The sequence below is a fragment of the Pelophylax lessonae genome, assembly GCF_965119305.1.
Source record: "Pelophylax lessonae genome assembly, chromosome: 8".
NCBI classification, from domain to species: Eukaryota; Metazoa; Chordata; class Amphibia; order Anura; family Ranidae; genus Pelophylax; species Pelophylax lessonae.
The window spans coordinates 195,204,397-195,227,369 of NC_138775.1; the positions used below are offsets into that span (position 1 = coordinate 195,204,397).

The 22,973-nt window shown below is 41.3% G+C and overlaps 1 protein-coding gene across 1 annotated transcript in view; it reads left to right on the forward strand.

The window, feature by feature from the left end:
- The window catches only part of GLMN (glomulin, FKBP associated protein), a 107,448-nt gene that overhangs the window by 25,385 nt on the left and 59,090 nt on the right, over positions 1-22,973 (forward strand). The window contains exons 5-8 of the mRNA XM_082266403.1: positions 2,415-2,523; positions 7,639-7,885; positions 12,734-12,836; positions 14,660-14,847. Of these exons, the coding sequence (XP_082122529.1) occupies positions 2,415-2,523; positions 7,639-7,885; positions 12,734-12,836; positions 14,660-14,847 (647 nt within the window). The remainder of the gene's footprint in view (positions 1-2,414; positions 2,524-7,638; positions 7,886-12,733; positions 12,837-14,659; positions 14,848-22,973) is intronic.

Sequence of the window (22,973 nt, forward strand, 5' to 3'; positions counted from 1 at the left end):
TTTACAAAAGTGAGTACACCCCTCACATTTTTGTAAATATTTTATTATCTCTTTTTATGTGACAACAATAAAGAAATTACACTTTGCTACAATGTAGTGAGTGTACAGCTTGTATAACAGTGTAAATTTGCTGTCCCCTCAAAATAACTCAACATACAGTCATTCATGTCTAAACCACTGGAAACAAAAGTGAGTACACCCCTAAGTGGAAATGTCCAAATTGGGCCCAAAGTGTCAATATTTTGTGTGGCCACCATTATTTTCCAGCACTGTCTTAACCCTCTTGGGCATGGAGTTAACCAGAGCTTCACAGGTTGCCACTGGAGTCCTCTTCCACTCCTCCATGATGACATCACAGAGCTGGTGGATGTTAGAGACCTTGCACTCCCCCACCTTCCATTTGAGGATGCCCCACAGATGCTCAGTAGGGTTTAGGTCTGGAGACATGCTTGGCCAGTCCATCACCTTTACCCTCAGCTTCTTTAGCAAGGCAGTGGTCGTCTTTGAGGTGTGTTTGGGGTTGTTATCATGTTGGAATACTGCCCTGTGGCCCAGTCTGCAAAGTCCAAAAGCAGTAAAATCATTCAGTGACAATCAATGAATCCCCAAAAAAACAATGGTATTACCACCTCTGTGTATAATCAACTGAAAAACAGGTGCTCAAGTCATCCACCACCAGTATTCACAAGAATGGAAAGAACATTCTTTTTATTTTGGGAATCATTGATTGTCACTGGATGATTTTACTGCTTTTGGACTTTATTTTTGTTTAACTGATATACACATTGTACATATGAATTTGGAATTTCTACTGTAGTTTTCACTTGAGTTAGCTTTATTTTGTCACAGATCATTTATTTTTAAATAATTGTTTATACATATGTAGTGATTTTGTGCGTGTGTAATATAAATAAATATATATATATATATTAGATTGGTAATTTTGATATGTATCTGATTTTGTTATTACATATGTGACTTGCTTTTTCATGATTTAACCACTTGCCTACTGTGCACTTAAACCCCCTTCCCATCCAGGCCAATTTTCAGCTTTCAGCGCTGTCACACTTTGAATGACAATTGCACGGTCATGCTACACTGTACCCATATGAAATTTTTATAATTTTTTTCACACAAATAGAGCTTTCTTTTGGTGGTATGTAATCACCTCTGGGTTTTTTATTTTTTACAAAAAAAAAGAATAAAGACAGAAAATTTTGAAAAAAAAAAAAAAAAGTTTTTCTTATTTTCTGCGAGTAAATTTTGAAAATAAATTTTTCTCCTTCACTGATGTGCGCTGATGAGGCGGCACTGATGGGCACTGATAGGCTGCACTGATGGGCACTGATAGGCTGCACTGATGGGCACTGATAGGCTGCACTGATGGACACTGATAGGCTGCACTTATGGGCACTGATGAGGTGGCACTTATGGGCACTGATGAGGAGGTACTAATATGCCGCACTGATAGGCGGCACTGAGAGGTGGCACTGCTGGGCACTGAGAGGTGGCACTGCTGGGCACTGAGAGGTGGCACTGCTGGGCACTGAGAGGTGGCACTGACCGGCGGGAATGATGGGCACTGATGGGCACTGGCGGATGGCACTGGACACTGACGGGTGGCACTGATGAGCGGCACTGATGGGCAGCACCATCAGTGCCCACACTCAGTGCCCATAGTGCTGCCAGTCAGTGCTATATGAGCAGGCACTGATGGGCACTGACTGGCAGCACTATGGGTACTGATTGTGGGCATTGATGGGGGGCACTGATGGCGGGCACTGTGGGCACTGATGGGGGTGCAATTTGTGTATGTTTTTACCTTTAGTAATCAGGGCACTGGTGATCAGTGCCCTGATTACATTCCTGTGTGTCCCCGGCGGCTAACGGCTCCCCCTCCTTCCTCACACTGCAGGCTCCGTGTGAGGAAGGAGCGCCGGCGATGAGAGATGATCTCATATGTTTACATATGAGATCATCGCTCATTGGACGGCCCGATCACGTGGTGAATGGCCGCTGTGATTGGCCATTCACCACGATCTGTGATCGGCCGTGTCCAAGGGACACGGCCGACACAGATTTTCCCCGCTGCGCGCTCGCGGGAGCGCGCGGGGGGCGTGTCACTGGGAGGCCGTATAAAGACGGCCTCCCGAAAATTCAAGTCCACGCTGCAGCCATATATAGGCTGTAGCGCGGATGGGGGGAGGTTAAGCTGAGTCCCATCCATTTGGGTCAGTCTTTTTCTATTTTAATTGTATTGATTTTATCATGTTACTAATAAACTTTTTTTTTTTTTTTATACTTTTGTGCTCATCTGTCTCATGAATGTGCCTTTAAAGTCCATCTTTTCACAGATGTCTATGTACATCTGTTGTTCCAATTTATAATTGAATGTGTGTAATCTTATTTTGTAGCTGTGCAATCCAAAGGAGATCTTGCTGGGAATTCTTGAACAGGTTGATGAAACAACAGGAGATCTTCTATCTCGGACTATCTTGGCATTGCTTCAGCCTCTTCAGACAGGTAAAATCAGTACTTCATTGCTCAAAGAAATATGGTTGGCATTGTTTTCCCAAAATACCATGGGAGATGTATAAAAACTGGAGCAGCCAGAATCTTGTTTTGATAACTTCTCCTTGCAGTTGTTGTAAACCCTTACATATACCCAGTGAAGTGAACAGCCTCAGATGATACACAGAGATAAAAAAATCCTACATAGGTTTTACTTGTTTATCTGCAGTCTTCTCTTCCTTACACCCCTTCAAACAGAAAAATGTTAAAATCCTTCTTTATGTGTCAGGAGCACAGAGGAGGGACCGGAGAGGTTGCAGTTAGTGCGTGTTGGCTGATTGGAGGAAAGGAACACCCCCATATCCACAAAGCAGAAGAACTGCCTTATGAATAGATAAGCTGTCTGCTGCTGAGCTTTGAAGTAACATTTAAAAAATGCAGTGAGGTTGATTTACTAAATCTGGAGAGTGCAAAATCTGGTGCAGCTCTGCATGGTAGCCAATCAGCTTCTAACTTCAATTGGGCTTTGACAAAAAATCCTGGAAACTGATTTGTTTCTATGCAGAGCTGCACCAGATTTTTCACTCTTCAATTTTAATAAATTAACCCCAATGTGTCTAAGTACAACTATAAACATCTGAGACCATGAATCTTTTAGCAGTTGCCGTGTAGTGGATATAGAATAAAGAATTGTCTTCCACCTACCACCACAAGCATATTATTCCTTCCTACGTAGGAGGGGAAGTTTATTTATTTACTGTGCAAATAATCAAAAAAATCAGTGCTAATTCATAAGGGTAATCAAATATAGGCCATCATGGTGTAGTATTTCCAAACATAGCTTTTAATAATAGTATACACTTACATAGAAGTTAGAGAAAAACCGCAGATGCCGGCCGTAAACCGGAAGTGACGTCACTACGCACGTGACTTTCTCAAGGGATAGCGCACATATCACTTCACTGGACTGCACATTATTATATACTTTGTATGCACTTTAGTTGTTTTGGATTCTCCTCATCTTGTCATTTTTGTTGGATTTTCACTTGCACCATATGTTTATTGTTGGATTTATTCTATTTGCACCATTTATGAATTAGCGCCAATTTTTTTGATTATTTGCACTTTGTTATACACGGTGGGGACAACCGAATAGAATTGGCTGCTTTTTCTGTTCTGTTCTATTCCATATATTTTGAGACATAATTTTTTTCGATTATTATTGGCCACACCCAACAGTCTTGCCACTCAGGTAGCGCATTGGTCCTCTTTTATATTCTATTTATTTACTGTATTATTCCCATTATATTGCTTACATACAGTTCATTGGGGGACAAAGAGCAGAGCGGGAGAAGGGACAGGTATAAGTCTTCATCGCAAACAAGCAGTGTTGCAATATCCAAAATATAAAGGACTGCTACTTGCCCTGTTGCCAGCTAGAGTCCTTAACCACCTGAGTCCCGGAGGCATTTTTTCATGAAAAAACAGACTCTTTGTCCGATTTTTACATCTGTTTTTTGTCTGCTCTATTTTTTTTAACGGAAGAAAAATAGGGCTTTAATTTGTTAAAAAAAAAAATGGGTGTTGGCGGAAGCTGATGTAAATGGATGATCATCCATTTACATCTGCTTTTCCATAGAGATGCATTGATGTCCGTTTTTCAATCATCAATGGATGGATGAAAAAAGGACAAATGGTCCATATGTGTGAAAGGGGCCTTACAGCAAGTAAAATTCAAACAAAAAATATTGCAATGCACCTATTTCCTGCGCTTTGAGAAGTGACCTTCTGACCAACTTGAGCCTCACACATGCGGCTAACAGAGACCTTACACTTGGCTTCTCAGGGATGCTTCAGCCTTGAAGCCCATTCAAGACCAGGGTAGTCTGGGACCACTGCAATCAAAAGACAAACACAAGGGTGCACCGGCCTAGCACATTATCCTTTATAAAAGGCTTTACTAAATAATGAAATAAAAATACTCACAAATGAGTTCTTGGTATGTGCGTATCAAAATAATGTGAGCCTCAGGCTCTGAGGAAGAGGCTAGGCCTTGAAATGCTTAAGCCATTTCAAGCCTTTGAGAACGGTATATCTTCAGTTTCTGACGCTGATGGCAACACATTATTTTGATATGCACATACCAAGAACTCGTTTGTGAGTATTTTTATCTCTTTATTTAATAAAGCCTTTTATGGAGGATAATGCGCTAGGCTGGTGCGCCCTTGTGTTTGTCTTTTGATTGCAAGGAAAATTCAAACAAAGACAGATCAATATTCATTAGTTCCTTTAGTTAGTTTATCATCTTGGCAGTGGCTTAACTATGTAGATGACAATTTTTATTATTGGTCTGCACTAGTAAGGGTATACTTTTCTGATGCATTTGTTCTTCGTGATATATTGCAAGTTGTAGCAGCCCCAAATTGTGTGTTTTTTTTTTTTTTTTTTACCTCATTCATCAGGTGCGGAGGCCCATACACCATGAATTGGCCAATAGTTCATGCGGCTGGAGCCACCAGGTGCTTTGTGCAGACGTGTGCAAAATGGTGCGCTGTTCCTTTTAAATCTTGTGATGGAAAATAAATGCAATGTGAACAAAATGTTCCTTTAAATGCTGCAGTGCCCAGCTTTGCACATATCACTTAGTGCTAAATACCAGTGTAAAAAATGTTATGGGCTAGCGCTGAGGATTAAAATTGCTCTAATATTTTTACAATAGATAAATATGGTAAGCTGCTGCTGGTATAAAAAGGGGGGTGCCTTTAAAATGTATAGAGTGTAAAAGTACCTGTGCTGCTTAACAGAAATATGTGTACAAATCAAAATTATTATTATATATTGTGCATAAAGTGCTAGTGCTTAACTTACTATACAAAATAACTGTATCTTGAGTGACAATCAATATGCATAATAAACGCGAGCCAAACAAATTCTAAACAAATATTAACTGTTGTCTTATTTTCTTCAATTAATCACGTGCTCAAATAGTGACAGTCTTTGTGCAAAACATAAGTCCAAAGTGCTGCGTGCTCATATAAAAAGTGCCAGTGCTCTCTGTTCACCAGTAGGTGCTCCCCTCTTGGTCCCCTGCTCACCAGAAGCCAAATGATACACCGCTTTCAGGATATCCTTTGGTGATAATAGCCTTATTGGACCGCCAAATAAACAACCTTATGGGTGTACTGTAGATCACAACATCCAGGTGATGCTCATAAAAAAGAGAGATGCTGGCATCGTGAAGTATGTCAAAACTTTATTCGATGCACACAATAAAGGTTACACTTACAATGTAGCAGATAGTCAAACGCATAAACACCATCCCACGGGTCGCCACTCAGATGGTTGTACTCTCTCCCCGTGTCCCCGGAAACCGGAAGTCGGATGCGGCCGGGCGTAGTACGTATTTGGACGAACGGCTTGACGCGTTTCGCTCCGCACACAGAGCGTTATCAAAAGCCAGTGTAAACCACAATGAAGTGCAAATATAACTAAATATGAATAAAATGTGAAAATAGAAATGTACAAAAGACATACAATCCACTGAAAGATATTTAATATAAAACACAACAAAGTTCATATGCTATTGAGTGCAAAAAATGTGAAAAATAAATATACATGAAAACATGCACAATAAAAATATAGTCCACTGAAAAGTGCCAATTGAAGAGTGCTTTGTGTTCCACGATGCAAAAACTCTACAGGTGCTCTACTGTGAGGTGCTCCTAATGGGGAGTGAATGGTCTCTTGCCATAGTGTAGCAACCAGCGCTATCCGGATATAAAAAGGCAGTGAAAGGTCTGTAAGTGTTTATTGAACAAACAGGTATTGGTATAAGGTGAAAGTAAAATATGATACCAGGCCGGCCTGGCCAGATGGAGCTGGGTCAACATCTGTTAAGTCCGGTGGTTGTAATGGAAAAGGCCTCTGTGGCATACTATTATACCGCTGAGTAAAGTCACAGGTGTTTGGGAGCCGGACAGGCCCTCCCAGCGCTCCTAGGTAACGTCACCGCGACCAGAAACTCAAAAGCCGAAGTGCCAATAACCGGATGCAGGAAGTCGTTGTGACCAGCTCCCCCTTGCGTTCCAGGCTGGTCACAACGACTTCCTGCATCCAGTTATTGGCACTTCCAATTTTGAGTTTCTGGTCGAAGGGACGTCACCTAGGAGCACCGGCAGGCCCGGCTCCCAAACGCCTGTGACTTTACTCAGCGGTATAACAGCACGCCACAGAGGCCTTTTCCATTACATTCACCAGGCTTAGCAGATAAAGACCCAGCTTCACCTGGCGAGGCTGGCCTTGTATTGTTTACTTTCACCTTATACCAAACACTGTTTGTTCAATAAACACTTCCAGACCTTTCACTGTTTTTTTATCGTTTGGAGGCTTTATTTACATCACCCATATCCGTATAGTGCTGTCCACACTGGTTGCTTGCTGGGTGGTCATTTTGTACTATTTATACTACCGGGTTAGTTGGGGACAGTATATAGTGTGGATTGTCAGAGAAATTAGCGCTTGGGACCATTTTCTTCTTACCACAGTGTATTGATCCCGTTTACAGACATCAAAGGAAGCCAGCAGTGAGTCTACTGGGCGCTGATATCAATAGACCCAAATATCCACAGCATGGAATAAGGCTCATCATGTAGCCAAACATGAAATATGGAGAAGCCTCATAGTGTGAATCTTTAAAAACATAAACAGATGTACACTTACAAGAAAGCAGTAAAATCGAACACGAAAAAAGCTGGCCATGGTGTCACCCGCCTAATGGGCCATAATGATGTTACACGTTCTCTTCATCCAATGCCTTTCCACAAAACTGTCGTCTTCTAGGATTGTAAGTCTTTGGAGGACACAGAGGCTGCTCATCCTAATTAGACTGGTGCAGTTTTGTGGCCCTGAATGCAGACAATGTGGATTCAGTGCCCCTCACCTTCAAATTGGGCCTAGCGACTACAGCCACTGAGTCCCTATAGACTTACATTGGCTATCTGTACGCAGCACCTGGTGGCTCCAGCAGCATAAACACCCAGGTAATGGTGTCCAGCCCTCAGTGCCCATGTATTTGGGGCCTTTTTTCTTTCTTTTGTTCTTTACCTAGTATCTGCTTATATTTTGTAGCTCTGCTGAAGCTTGCAAACAAGAAGTCGTACTCTGTGGGTCTGTCACTGTCCACTGTCCATTCTCGGATATGCTATCTGCCAGTACCATACACTGTTGAGCAGATTAAAGAAGACAAGCATTCCCTTTGCCAGTGCTGTCTTGCCTTACTTCAGTTTGTACAGCCATTTGTTGATCTTGTATCCCAGACCTCAGACATTACCAAGGAGCAAGATATTCAGGAGATGAGGAAGGAGCTCCTGATATTGTAAGTGTCAATTTTGCTGAAAGTGGTTCTAAAGTTAAATGGTTTTTCATTTTAATGCATTCTCTTCCTTAAAGGATAAGTTCGCCTTTCGTAACTTGTTAGATGTTACACCCATATTCAGGGTTTAACATGTTACAAATGGACTGGCTCCTGCACCTCCCTCATCCCTGTGTTGACAGCTAGCTGGGTTCTTCTCCCTCTCCGCTAGCTGTCACAATTTAAAAAAATAAAAACGTTGAGCGGGGATCCGCCCGCCCGGCCGTGTCACTGACTAAAAAGTCTCTTTGCATGGAAAGCTACAAGGTCTTTGTGGCTGTCGGGTTGTAGTTTTCAATTAACTACTACTGGCTGTGGAGTGCCGTGGTAGTTCATTCATGCATTCTGTCAGATTGTATTTGCTTACCCGTACAGCAGGGGTGGGGAACCTATGGTTCGGGGGCCGAATGCGGCCCCCGAAGTCATCTGGTTCGGCCCCCCATGCAGCTGAGTCTGTGTCTCTCAGCTGATCTGTCAGAATGGAGCCAATGCTTACTGTATAGTTCCTGCTCCGTTATGACAGTCTAAATGAGTCACAGGCGGAGTGATATCAAATGCACTCCGCCTGTGACCAATACAGAAAACATCACCTCTTCCTCCAGCATGGCTCTGCTACACTTCTCCTAGCCAGCATTTCCCACCAGCAGCACACACAGCAGTACCAGCCAGAGCCAGCAGTACCAGCCAGAACCAGCAGTACCAGCCAGAGCCAGCAGTATACACAGCAGTACCAGCCAGAACCAGCAGTACCCACAGCAGAGCCAGCAGTACCAGCCAGAGCCAGCAGTACCAGCCAGAGTCAGCAGTACATACAACAGTACCAGCCAGCAGTACCTACAGCACAGTACCAGCCAGCAGTACCTACAGCACAGTACCAGCCAGCAGTACCCACAGCAATATCAGCCAGCAGTACCAGCCTGAGCCAGCAGTACCCACAGCAGTACCCGCCTGAACCAGCAGTACCAGCCAGCAGTACCCACAGCACAGTACCAGCCATCAGTACCAGCCTGAGCCAGCAGTACCAGCCAGCAGTACCTACAGCACAGTACCAGCCTGAGTCAGCAGTACCCACAGCAGTATCAGCCTGAGCCAGCAGTACCATCCAGCAGTACTCACAGCACAGTACATGCCAGCAGTACCAGCCTGAGCCATCAGTACCCACCAGCAGTACCAGCCAGCTGTACCCACCAGCAGTACCAGCCAGCTATACCCACCAGCAGTACCTGACAGCAGTTCTTTTCAAAACTTACCACCACAAAAAAGTCGTCTGCGCTCCAGACTGACCGATGCAAACCTGGAAAACCTTTTGTGAGTAGCAACATCATCAATACCAGCTAACATCACACACTTCACCAAAGAGAAGCAGTTGCAGCCATCACATTAGGGGTTAGATAATTAAATGTTTGACCAAATATAACAGGCTAATTTTTAAGGTGATAATTTTGTACGGCCCCCGAATGGTTTTATAAATACCCAAATGGCCCTAGGCAGAAAAAAGGTTCCCCACCCCTGCCGTACAGGATAGCAGATACACTGGCAGATCTGCTGGAGACCTGCATGGCACCAGCAATCTGCTGATCGCTGGTGCAGTGCTTTACAGGCCCCCAAAAAAATAAATAAATAAATGCAAAATTGCTCATTAATTTTTTTTTTTTTTTTTTCAAAAAAGTGAACTTATCCTTTAAAGTGGAGTTCCATACATTTAAATAAGTTTAGATGTAGGTAATCCCCTTTAAAAATACTTTTACCAATGGAAACTATTTTTTTTTTTGCAAGGAAATACCTTTTTTTTCCTTCTTTATTCTTCTGCCATTCCGGGTCCGGCCGCCTATAGGCGATTTCGTCACTCTGTGATTCGCAAGGGCTGCTGGGATGTGTCCCAGCAGCCCTTGCAAATCGCCTAGTGACGAAATCTCGCATTATTACACTGACACCAGCTGTACTCGGATGTATTGCATTGAGTCCGTGCTCCGCCCTGCCTCCACCCCACCTCCTCTCAGTGAGCTCTACGGGATGTATTGCTTTGAGTCCGCACTCTGCTCCGCCCCGCCTCTCAGTGAGCGCAGACTGAAAGCATTACAAACAAATAAAAGAAAAGAAGTTGCAAAATATGGCTCCAACGAGGGTGAGGTGTGTTAAATCACGAACAACTTTATTGAGGTGAAAAAAATGTTGAATAAAAAGTCAAACAACAACATCAAGACTAAACAATTCATATGTAGAGAATAACCACTGACATGAAGATAAAAACAGCTGTATGGGGTCCTGTCTAGTGAAAAGCCGCTACTACGCTATCCTCAGATTCCACCCACCACCCAGATAACACATCAGGAGATCAACTTGACACTGAAGGGTCAAGGGATGAAACATAGAGATAACCACTCAGGAGTGTAGATGTGGGAAGAACGCTTCCAAGTTGATATAAATTCCCGGCTGGGGATAATTATCGGTTTGGTGGTATTGATGTCTCAGTCCATAATATTACGGGGATCTCCATGGCCGGACATGCTTATGGACTGACTTCAAAGCATTTCATGGATTGTGCGCAGCGCACAACACACGGATCGACAGGATTCATACGGTCAGTAACCGGCTTTGCTTTTTGTGACCATACGTCTGCTTGCTTGTCTGTCTTGGCGACACTTACAAAACAGACATCACTGCATGGACGGCCGGTGAGCATAGCCACTTACCCCAGACTGTTATACTTACAGACCAGAGGATACCTTACTCATCAGGTGCTCCGACTGTCCAGACACACAAACTGGATCAATACTAGACCAGCAATACTCTGTCACCGCTTCAAGCTCTGTGTTTGCTTGCTTATCTGTCTGTTTAAGCCATATGTCCGTGCTGCTTTATATGGTGTCTACTGCTGTGTCCCTGTTTATCTGGTGTCTGAGGACTTTATCCGGAAACTGCAGCCATCAAATTATATGTCCATTTGCCAGAGTGACTCTGTGGTAGAGCAATTAACTGCATTTTACACCAATCCAGGTGTGAGGACCCTGCATCCAGCGGTAAACTCTGGAGATCCCCGTAATATTATGGACTGAGACATCAATACCACCAAACCGATAATTATCCCCAGCCGGGAATTTATATCAACTTGGAAGCGTTCTTCCCACATCTACACTCCTGAGTGGTTATCTCTATGTTTCATCCCCTGACCCTTCAGTGTCAAGTTGATCTCCTGATGTGTTATCTGGGTGGTGGGTGGAATCTGAGGATAGCGTAGTAGCGGCTTTTCACTAGACAGGACCCCATACAGCTGTTTTTATCTTCATGTCAGTGGTTATTCTCTACATATGAATTGTTTAGTCTTGATGTTGTTGTTTGACTTTTTATTCAACATTTTTTTCACCTCAGTAAAGTTGTTCGTGATTTAACACACCTCACCCTCGTTGGAGCCATATTTTGCAACTTCTTTTCTTTTATTTGTTTTTGATGTCTGTCCAGTTGCTTGGCTCACAGGCTGTATGCTGATGGGTTTGAGGTACTATACTCCACGCACTACATGTCACACCCTCATGCCCCGGCAGGGTTTTGAGTGGTTTTCCTGAGGTTCAAGCTCCCCCCTACCCTTGGTATAAGTGAAAGCATTACATCCCGTAGAGCTCACTGAGAGGAGGCGGGGCGGAGCACGGACTTAATGCAATACATCCCTGAGTACAGCTGGTGCCGGTGTAATAATGCGAGATTTCGTAGCTATGGGGCCTTTACAATCACTTTATTGTATTTACATATAAAATAATAATTTATAAGAGACTAAGTAGAAATTGATCCTAACATGACATAATGTATTGGGCCCCTTGTAAAGAAAATTGGGGTGTTTCCCTGTACTGGCCAATCCAATTTCGCCTGTAAATTTTCTTGCACAATTTTAAAAATAATTGGTTGGAAAGGAATATGTGTCAGGTTATCTTACCTGTTTTTATTCATACAAGGACTTTTTTTGTTGTACCAATTGCCCAATGAAGATACTTTAATTGTATACATGGCTACATGAAGTTCTAAAAAGTCAACAGAAAAATGGTAAATAAAATCCACGCGATTGTATAATTTCTCATTTTATTGTGTAGGCTATAAACACTAACCTTTGAACAAAGCTCCCAGTCAAATACATTTGTGGAATAAATGGTATGGAAACCCTAACAATTAACTTTTATTATCTGCTCCCTTTTAACTTTGATAAGTGTACAAAATTACCTGTTGATCCTGCCAGCACTGTCCTGTGTCTTGTACGCTCTGCAGTATTATCAGGAAGTGTGTAAGGAATACAGATTGCCTCCTAGCTATGTTATGGAAAAGGAAAGTGGGGGAGGTGTTCTGTAGTCCAGCCCTAAAGTGACAACGCCGCACCTTCACAGATACAGTACAGTGAACTAAAATAGGAAGTGTGTTACTGGATGGATCACCAGGTAAAACTAAATATTTTGGGTTGTCCCCAGAACTAGGGATACTAGTTCTGCTGACCAGGGGGTCCCCAAGGAATTCCCCTAATTTGCAGGGATTTCCTCTCACTTCCTTGTTTGGCTATGGGACAGGAAGTGATAGGAAATCTCCCCAGTGGGGCACACTTGGCAAAAAAAAAAAATCTTTCAGGGGTTATTACCCTCCCTTGCTCTATCAAAAATTAAAAAAAAAAAAAGTTTTTTATAGTTCTACTTTAAGGGCTCTTTCACACAGCCCCTGCTACACTTTTGTTGTAGTGCGGGTGCAGAGCTTCAATTATGGAGTGTGGCTGTAATGAATGCAACAATAATGATCCTTTCTAGGTGCCCTAATCCTTTCTTTTACATCTGTCACAAGCTGCTTTAGTTGCCTGAAGTTTCCCCTCCTCACTGCTCAGCTGAAATTGGAAGAAGATGAACTAAATGATAATCCTTTCTTTGTATTTGCTGAAGGCATCATGGTAAGCACAAGGAGAATTGAATGGATTTATTTGCTTTGTATAGGTCTCATTTCACATATTCATTTGTTCATTGTATTTGGTAAATCCTATTCACCCTGGCTGTTTTCTTAGAAAACTATTGCTTTAATAGTAAGTATCAGTCCTACAGCTTACAGTTCATACAGTTTTGGAAAGGCTTAGAGCAAGTTCATGATCTATTTAAAATCCCCAGCCCCCCTCCCGTAAACTCCTAAATAAACCTAAACTGGACCATCACCCCCCCCCCCCCCCCCACAGGTACTTACCTCCGCTGACACAGTGGCCCCCTGTGTTGTCTACATTCCAGCTGGTAAAAATCTAGTGCTGGAATGCCCACACTTGTGCACGACCTTCCATAGTCTTGACATTGGTCCTGCAGTTCATTCAAGTCTACAATATTGAACATACATGTGCAAGCTTTCCTCTCCTTCATATTTTACTATCCATAGGTAATATTTCAAAAGCCTTTACAGGTTACCGCTTTAGATTTATAGAGGAGGTCTGGTGCTAGAATTACTACCCATGTCCTGACGTTTGCGGTGATACGTCACATGCGTGGGACTATTACTGTTTGCGTGTGTGTGTGTGTGACCGATGCGCATGTTCGCCTTTGCGCATGGGGGTGGCGGGGGGGGACTTTAATTTTAAATTTTTTTTATTCTTTTTTTTTTTTTTTTACACTGTTTCTTTCAATTGTTTTTTTACTGATCACTTTTCTTGCATGACAGGTACTCTTTATGGAGAGATCTGGTGTCTATAAGACCTCAAATCCCTCCTGCCATTTAGAGCATTCAAAACACCTTGTGACAGTAATAGGCAGGTGACAGGTACTCTTTATGGAGAGATCTGGTTCCTATAAGACCTCAAATCCCTCCTCCTATCAATAGGAGCATTCAAAACAGCTTGTGACAGTAATAGGCAGGTGACAGGTACTCTTTATGGGGAGATCTGGTGCCTATAAGACCTCAAATCCCTCCTCTGCCAATAAGAGCATTTAAAACACCAAGGTTGAAGATTTTAAATGCTTTTTGATTTTTTAAAAATGGTGGCTTTGACATCCGTGTAAACGGGAAGTGATGTCATGTCATCGCTTCTGTGTTACTATAGAGGAGAGCTAATTAAAGCTGATTCCAGCTTTGCCCAGGTGTCTGGTAATGCCGGCAGGCCGCTCAGGTCTCCTGGTGGGACAGAAGAGCCTGAGCAAACTGCAGAAGGCGGCACGATGGGGGGCGTCCCCTCCCGCTGCTCGTATTGGCAGTCTAACAGCTACAAGGGAGCCGGCGGTCGGCTCTAAAATAGAAAACGGTACTGGGGTGATGCTGCGGGTTCAGGCACTATCCCGTTGCAGCCATTTACAACATAGAAAAATGACTTGAAGACCGGTGTACCAGAAGACAACTACTGCATTCTATCCACTAGTCCTTTCTGTAAACAGTTTGATTGGAGCTGCTTCTACAACACACTCTGCGTTCTTTTTTTTTTTTGCAGCAGGTAACTACAATTTTACATTTCCCTGCACTTTAAGTTAGATCACTAGCTCCTCTGCTAAGCTATTGCAGCTTGGACTCACTTATTGAAAAGCCATGAATGAAAGTGTTCTTTGCTGCCCATAGACAAATGCATGCTCTTCTTTCCTAAGCTATACTAAGATAACTAGAGCTGCAAATTTGATGCTATGGGAAAATAAACCCCTTTAGTTCCTCCAATCTAATATAAATGCCTTGGTATAAAGCGATTTTGATATTAGGTAAGAAAAGGCAACATTTTCAAAAGAGAAATAATATTATTGCACATTCATGTTACAGGGTTTTCTTGTATCACTTGGGGAACCCCTACCCAAGGCGTTTATGCACAACATTCACAAAGCTGAAAGCCTGGAGAATGAGGACACTGTGCCTGAGAAGGAGATCTATACTGCCGATGCTGTGGCCTGCCTCTCTTACCTCTTGTTTGTTCATCATATTGGCATGGACGCTTTCCCATTTGTATTTGGGTGAGATATCTGAAAATGTATAAAATTAACCTGTACATTTTTTTATTGTGTTTTTTCTTATTTTATCTTATTTTCTTATATTCTTATTTATTTCCAGGGTGGATTTGATTTAAAAAAGGTAGATTTAAATCAGGATTTAAATCTTGATTTAAATCGCTAGTAAAAAGGTTTAATTTAAATCAACTCGTTTTAAATTATAATTTTAAAAGCAATTGTCATCTCTGTCCCGATGTGGCTCCTTCTCTGACCCGCTGTTGACTCCCCAACAGTCCCATTCACTTTAATGGGACAGCTGGTGATGTGGCAGTGATACATCAAGGTGAGGGATGTGGCGGCACCAGGTGAGTGGATGCCCGCTAACAGGCGCTGCTATGATGGAACCAAAAATGACAGGTGCTCTTTAAATGTAGGGACTTATTCTTGCTGGTAGTTAGCATCTTTAATATTTGCAAACAAAATGAAGTTTCCTATTTAGAATAATAAGCTGTCAGGTTAGTAATAAAGCGATATCGGAACCGGTTCAATCATACAGTTTGTAGTGTACATAGATTTGCAAAACGATGGGATAAAGGAATATTCCTGAAGTTTGTTATATCTCCTGGTTACTGTGAAATTGTGTGAATGCATCAATGCAGTGCATGTTATCCCAGCTTGCAGAGCCTGGATTTTATTGAATGAGTTTACCAAAAAATGTAAATATTGCAGAATATAAACCGCCTCATGCTACAGAACTAAGCTCCATTTAATGCTGAATAAACTAAATTATTAGTGTATCCTAATTTGAAAACTAGATAGATTTTTCCTCCCAAAGCATTTTTTTTTTAAATCATTGATTTTTATCCACCCTGGCTTCTCCTCCTTCATAAAATCCTCTGCACTTGCTCCTCCTGTTGGTCTTCAGGATCGTCCTGCTTCAAACTTTCAGCAATCAGTGGTTCTAGCAGTGGTGCTGGGGTCATCAGAGTTTGGCTATAATGCCCTATTTACTTCCAGCACCAGGTGTTGGACAGGCAGTCTTATCTCAGAGACCAATGGAAAATTGGTGGGTTTTCTGGCAGCAAAGACCTGATCAGCAATAGTCTGCATGGCTACCCCAGTAAAGTCTAACTCCAACCCAAACTTTTTTTTTAGTTTTCATTAGAGTACATTTTTTTGTCTTGGTAATAATACTGTCTCTGATCCCTTTGGGAAGATTTTATCTGACGAGATAGGACGATAGTAAGAATACCGTCACAGGTTCTAACCCTTCCCTAATTTACCCCAAAAAGTGCTCTGATGCAGTTACATATAAAAATTTGACTGACTTTTATCACTTCCCTACCCACATGACCTCTGGAAGATTTTACTCCCTACCAGAGCATTTTTTGCTGTAACGCAATGCACTTCTTTAACTGGCAACACTGTATGCAAGTTAAATTTGTATCCTTTTTTACACACAAATAGAACTTTCTTTTGGTGGTATTTAATCACCACTGGGTTTTTTATTTTTTGCTATATAAACAAAAACAGATGGAAAATGTTGAAAAAAAAAAAACAATTTATTTTTTATTTTCTATAAAACCTATCCAATAAAAAAAATCTTCATGAATTTAGGCCAAAATGTATTCTGCTACATGTCTGGTAAAAAAAAAAAAAAAATCCAAATGAGTGTATATTATTTGGTTTGCGTAAAAGCTGTAGAGTCTGGTATAGATACTGGAATTTTTATTTGTTTATTTTTTTTAAACTTGTAATGGCGGTGATCAGCAACTTATAGTGGGACACTGATAGTGTGGAGGGAAATTTGACACTGGCTTGGGGGGTACACTTACTGACACTGACATCAATAGTGACATTATTACAGTGATCAGTGCTAATACTATACACTGCCACTGTACTAATGACACTGGCTGGGAAGGGGTTAACATCTAGGGTGGGATCAAGAGGTTAAATGTGTGCTTAACCATGTTAACTATGTGTGTTATGTGCTGCTTTTACTAAGCAATCGTGCTGTTTTTTTCCTTGCATTGCAGGGAATAAAAAAAACAGTAAGATCGCCTATCAGTGTTTGGAGCTCTGTGTTATCTACAACACAGAGCTCCCTTCCCTGAATGACAGAGCTGATCAGCGGGTCTCAATGATCGAGCATTGGCCAGGACCCACTGACCGGCTTGTGCTGTAAAAAATCACAGCACACCTTGGCTGGTGGGCACATGCGCTGATCACGTATGGGATCACGATCCAGCGCAGAGTAGCTGCCCTGCAGCAGTATATCTGTGTGGGGTGGTCAGCAAGTGGCTACTCTGTGCAAAACTTAAAAAAGTTTTAGCTTAATTCCACTTTTGTGGGAAAAAATATAGCAGATTAAAAAAAATAATTTAACATATATAATTGCAACACAAACCATATTGTAATTTAATGTTCTTAAAAACTACCTTTCCTTTTCATTCTGCAATTTGTGGTTTTCTCAGTCTTTAATTTTCTGTAAAATTGAATGCAATTTAGCAACCTGAAATCACTTAGTACACTGTTGATTTATGGAACACCTCCAGAAATGTAATTTCTTGCCTATGTGATTAGCTCACTAATTTTCCCAGAAGTCTGCACTAAAATGCAAGTCAGATTTTAGGCATCCTGTGCAACAAAATGTCATTTTTTTTGTGAGATTCTCTTAACCACTTCAGCCCTGGAAGGTTTTACCCCTTAATGACCAGGCCATTTTTTGCAATTCGGCACTGCGTTGATTTAACTGACAATTGCGCGGTCATGCAACGCCGTACCTGAATACAATTGATGTCATTTTTTTCTCACAAATAGGGATTTCTTTTGGTGGTATTTGATCACCTCTGCGATTTTTAGATTTTGCGCTATAAACAAAAAAAGAGCGACAATTTTGAAAAAAAAAACGCAATATTGTTTTACTTTCTGCTATAAAACATTCCCAAAAAACAAATTTAAAAAATCTAATTTTTTTTTATCAGTTTAGGCCAATTTGTATTCTGCTACATATTTTTGGTAACAAAAAAGTTATAGCGTTTACAATCTACGGGATCGATTTATAGACTTTATATTAGTAGTGGCGGCAATCAGCGATTTTTATCGGAACTGCGACATTGCGGCGGACAGATCAGACCCCTAACTGACATTTTTCACATTTTTTTGGGGACCAGTGACATTTATACAGTAATCACAGCTAAATAAATTGTACTGTTACTGTATAAATGGCACTGGCAGGGAAGGGGTTAACACTGGAGGTGATTAAAGGATTAAATGTGTTCCCTATTGTACTTACTAACTGTGTGGGGGGGATGGGTTGGACAGATCACACAATCTTTCCCTGCCTCTCTGGCAGAAGAGCCGCCTGCTTTGTGCACATAGGCAGGCGGCTCTTCTGTCATTCTAGCCAAAGATCGCGGGAGGCCAGCAGCGATCGAGCCTGCTCCTCCTGCGGTCTTGCTCCCGCTGTGCGTAATCACAGCGGCTCTGGCGGCGTGCGTGTGCCGCCGAAACCGCATGCACATAATTATGTAGATCTACGTGATTATGCACAGCCGAGCCGCCCTGCCACAGTAAATCTGTGTGGAGCGGTCGGCAAGTGGTTAAAGGGTTAATCACTTCTAAAGTCATGCAGATGTTGCAGCTTTCCCCATTAGAACACCGCAAGTGCATCAAATCTCTCCCATTCAGAATAGAAGAACAAACTGCTTTTTGAGAGCAAATACCAGTAGGACTATAAAGGTTGTTAAAGGTTAAGTTCACCTTTTGGGAACATGTTACATGTTCCACCTGTTTTATCACGGCTACATGATAGTTTACATTTTTGGGGTTGTATTTAAGATGTATATGGAAAGTATGACATTTAATTAAGTATTGACAGATACAGATAACAAATGTTTAGGAAATATAACAAGAAGACTTAACTAAAGATGCTTCTTTGCCACAGAGTCCCGCCCACTTTCATACGGCGTGGCACAGATGATCGGATTCAGGCGCATGCTCACCCTGGTAGAGACTGAAAATTCAAGTTATAGCTGTAGTATTTAGGAAATGGTTAACCCCCATGGGAAGCAACATGACCTTTTAAGGACATGGTGAATTTACAATGACATTTCTTTTGTATGAAGTAAGCTAAGGTAACTAGGCTTTGGAGACTTTGTTAGATATTGTGAGACAACTTTAATAGGGAAATATGAAATTTCCCCATCAAACATGTAACATGTTGCAGCTCCTGCATCCTCTCCCTGATTCCCTTCATAATTGTGACAGTGGGCCTAGGATTCTTCTCCCCACACCCGCTGTCACAATTTGAAAAGAACACAGCCATGTGAGGCTCGGGCCACACAACCGGGTCATTAATTCACAGAGTTCTGTAAATGAATGAACTACAAGTACCATCATCATTTGCGGCTGTCGGCTTGCAGTTCTCGGTAAACTACCAGGGTGCTAGCAAGTGTTGTAATAGTTCATTGATTCTTCCTGCCATTCAGTAATTGCCTGCCATTATAAGGAATGGGCAGACAGCTACACAGACAGTCTGCAGGAGCCTGAGTTTATGCTTTAAAGGCTTCAAAAAAAATAATAATAATAAATGCACATTTTTTTACCTGCAAAAAAATGTGCATTTATTATTATTATTTTTTTAGAAAGGTGAACTTATCCTTTAAATTCATTGTAGTGCACATTCATCACCCAGAGGGGTGACCCAGTGCATTGCAACCTATCAGCTTCTAGGTTTTATTGTCAAAGCTTAATTGAACAAGCTGAACTTAGACGCTGATTATTAGGCACAGCTGCACTTGAATCTGTGTGCACCAGTAAATCTCCCCCAGTGTATTTGTAAAGGCTCCCACCCTAGATATGCTTACTTCCCCCTTGCAGCTCTTGCCCCTGCTATAGCCAGCACTGAAATTCATGTGTCGGATATTAAGGGGAGGTGAGGTGTATTCATTCCCCAGGTCATGTGACAGTGCTCAGACCTAGCAATTGGCTGAACACTGTAACATGGGAGCAGGTCACATTCTCCTCCATACCTTGAATGCTGGGTATTGTCAACAGTGGCAGGAGTAGTTAGAGCACTGCTCAGGTGAGTATAACTGGTTTAGGGGTGGTGGTGGGGTGTTGAGGACATTTGATCCTCCTATTTTTCCAGATTTATTATTTGGTTTATCACCCCTCAAAAATTACTTCACAGTCAAATGGAAAAATGGTCACACTAGATGTGGGGGCAACCTCAACAAAAACAGATTTTGAACATAACATAGATCGATATTTGATACCTTCGAGAAAACCCCCATTTTATTGATGTGTGTTTAAAATATGCAGGTCAGAATCAAAAATGCACATGAAAATACGTTTGAATCATGCAATAATTACTTCAAACCTGATTATAGTGTGGTTTTGTGCATTATAATTTACATCCTTCTGTAAAATAAGAAACCATAACATGCATTGACCAACTTGTACTGTCATTGTTATTAACCAGACTAATGTTTTATTTCGGTGATACCGAGACCCTCATTCAAGAAAGAATTACAATTCTTAAATGCAAAATCTACAGGGCTGTAATCCATAGCCACCAGTTAACATGCATTTTTTACTGGTATGACTACAGTAGACTGTATTCTGGTTGGTTGCCATAGGTTCCTTCATTTAAAGCTAAACTCTAGGCAGATTTACAGTGCCTTGAAAAAGTATTTATAGCCCTTAAAATTTTCCACATTTTGTCATGTTGCAACAAAAAACGTAAATGTATTTTATGTGATAGACCAACACAAAGTAGCAAATAATTGTGAAGTGGAAGGAAAATTATAAATGGTTTTCAACCTTTTTATATGTAAAAAGTGCGACGTGCATTTGTTTTCAGACCCCCCTGACTCAATACTTTAAAGAACCACCTTTCGCTGCAGTTACAGCTGTAAATCTTTTTGGATATGTCTCTACCAGCTTTGCACATCTAGAGAGTGACATTTTTGTCCATTCTTCTTTGCAAAATAGCTCCAGCTCGGTCAGATTGGATGGAGAGCGTCTGTGAACAGAAATTTCAAGTCTTGTCACAGATTCTCAATTGGATTTAGGTCTGGACTTTGACTGGGCCATTCTAACACATGAATATGCTTTGATCTTTTCTAAACCATTCCATTGTAGCTCTGGCTGTATGTTTAGGGTCATTGTCCTGCTGGAAGGTGAACCCTCCACCCCAGTCTCAAGTCGTGTGCAGACGCTAACAGATTTTCTTCTAAGATTGCCCTGTATTTGGCTCCATCCATTTTCCCATCAACTCTGACTAGCTTCCCTGTCTCTGCTGAAGAGAAACATCCCTAAAACATGATGCTGCCACCACCATGGTTCATGGTGGGGATGGTGTGTAGAGGGTTATATGCAATTTTATTTTTCCCCTACACATAGCATTTTGCTTTTATGCTAAAAAATTCAATTTTGGTCTCATTTGACCAGAGCACCTTCTTCCACATATTTGCTGGTGCCCAAACTTTTGCAGACGCCATTTTTTTGTTTTCTGTAATTTTTAAAGTGTCAATGATGTAAATAAAATCTAACTTTTGTTGACATATTATAAGAATGTCTAATCTGTAATTTGATGCCTTTTGGAGATTTTTCCATCTTTCCTTGGCTTCTTTATGCACATTAATACAAATTTTTACCTGGGGTGCCCAAACTTTCGATCCCCACTGTTCATGGTGAAGAAATGTAATTTGTGACTGAGAGGAAGCTTGCGTTAATTGTATAAAGATTAATTATGGAAATTCTCTATACAGAGTTTGAAGATATTTAATTATTATTTTAATGATTTTTATTATCATTGTTTTTCTCCTCATCTGAATGTTCTTGGAAATGAATTCTCCCAGCAATTACGACTGAATAAAAGCAGATTCTTCTAGACTGTTATTGCAGATTAGGATTGCGAATGCACCCTTATTTTGCACATTTTAACAAATTAAACGTTCTATTTTTTTCTATTATAATTCACTTATCATTTTCAGACAAAACTATTAACAAAAATAATGAAAAACAGTTGTGCATCATTTACTGTGGGATAATATTCGCTTCCATCCAGACTAAAGCATCCATGTTCTCTTGTTCCTCAGCTGTTATTAAAGCTGAACAAAAAAAATCTGCTTTTATTTTTGCCTTCCTCTCCCTCATCAACATGCTAATACATTTTTAAATAAAATCTTTGTTTTCATTACATACCTTACTTTTAGACTCAGCAACATTATCTCCAGGTCTCTGTGCTCAGTCTCAGTACTCTACTCAAGAACCCTCGGCCCTAGTGCAAGCATTGGGCTGGCAATTGGGAAGAGTTAGGTGAATATGTACAGTGCATCCGGAAAGTAGCTCTTCACTTTTTCCACATTTTGTTATGTTACGGCCTTATTAAAAAAAGGGATTCCATTCATTATTTATTTTTCGTTCATTGACTGACACAGCTCCAGATCTTCCTAACCCTTGCTTTTTTCTGCCTAGTGTCCTATTCCTGTAGGGGGCAGCATAAACCCAAGAGTCAAGAAGATCTGGAGCTGTGTCCTTCAATGAACATCAGAGAAAAGGGTTTTATGAGACAAAAATCTAGTTTTCTCTTTCGTTCATTGATAGACACAGCTCCATATCTTCTTGACCCTTAGGGTTTATGCTGCCCCCTACAGGAGTAGGACACTAGGCAGAAAAAAAACAAGGGTCAGGAAGATCTGGAGCTGTGTCCGTCAATGAACATCAGAGAATAGGATTTTACGGTAAGACAAAAATCCAGTTTTTCCTCAAAATTCTACAAACAATACCCCATAATGACACTGAAAGAAGTTTGTTTGAAATCTTTGCAAAATTATTAAAGATAAAAAGCGATAATTACAGCCTCACATCTTTTTAAGTATGATGCTACAAGCTTGGCACACCCCTGTTTATGGGTAGTTTCTCCCATTCTTCTATGCAGGACCTCTCAAGCTCCATCAGGTTGGATGGGGAGAGTCGGTGCACAGCCATTTTCAGATCTCTCCAGAGATGTTCAATCGGGTTCAAGTCTGGGCTCTAGCCACTCAAGGGCATTCACAGAGTTGTCCCGTAGCCACTCCTTTATTATCTTGGCTGTGTGCTTAGGGTTGTTGTCTTGTTTGAAGATGAACCTTCACTCCACT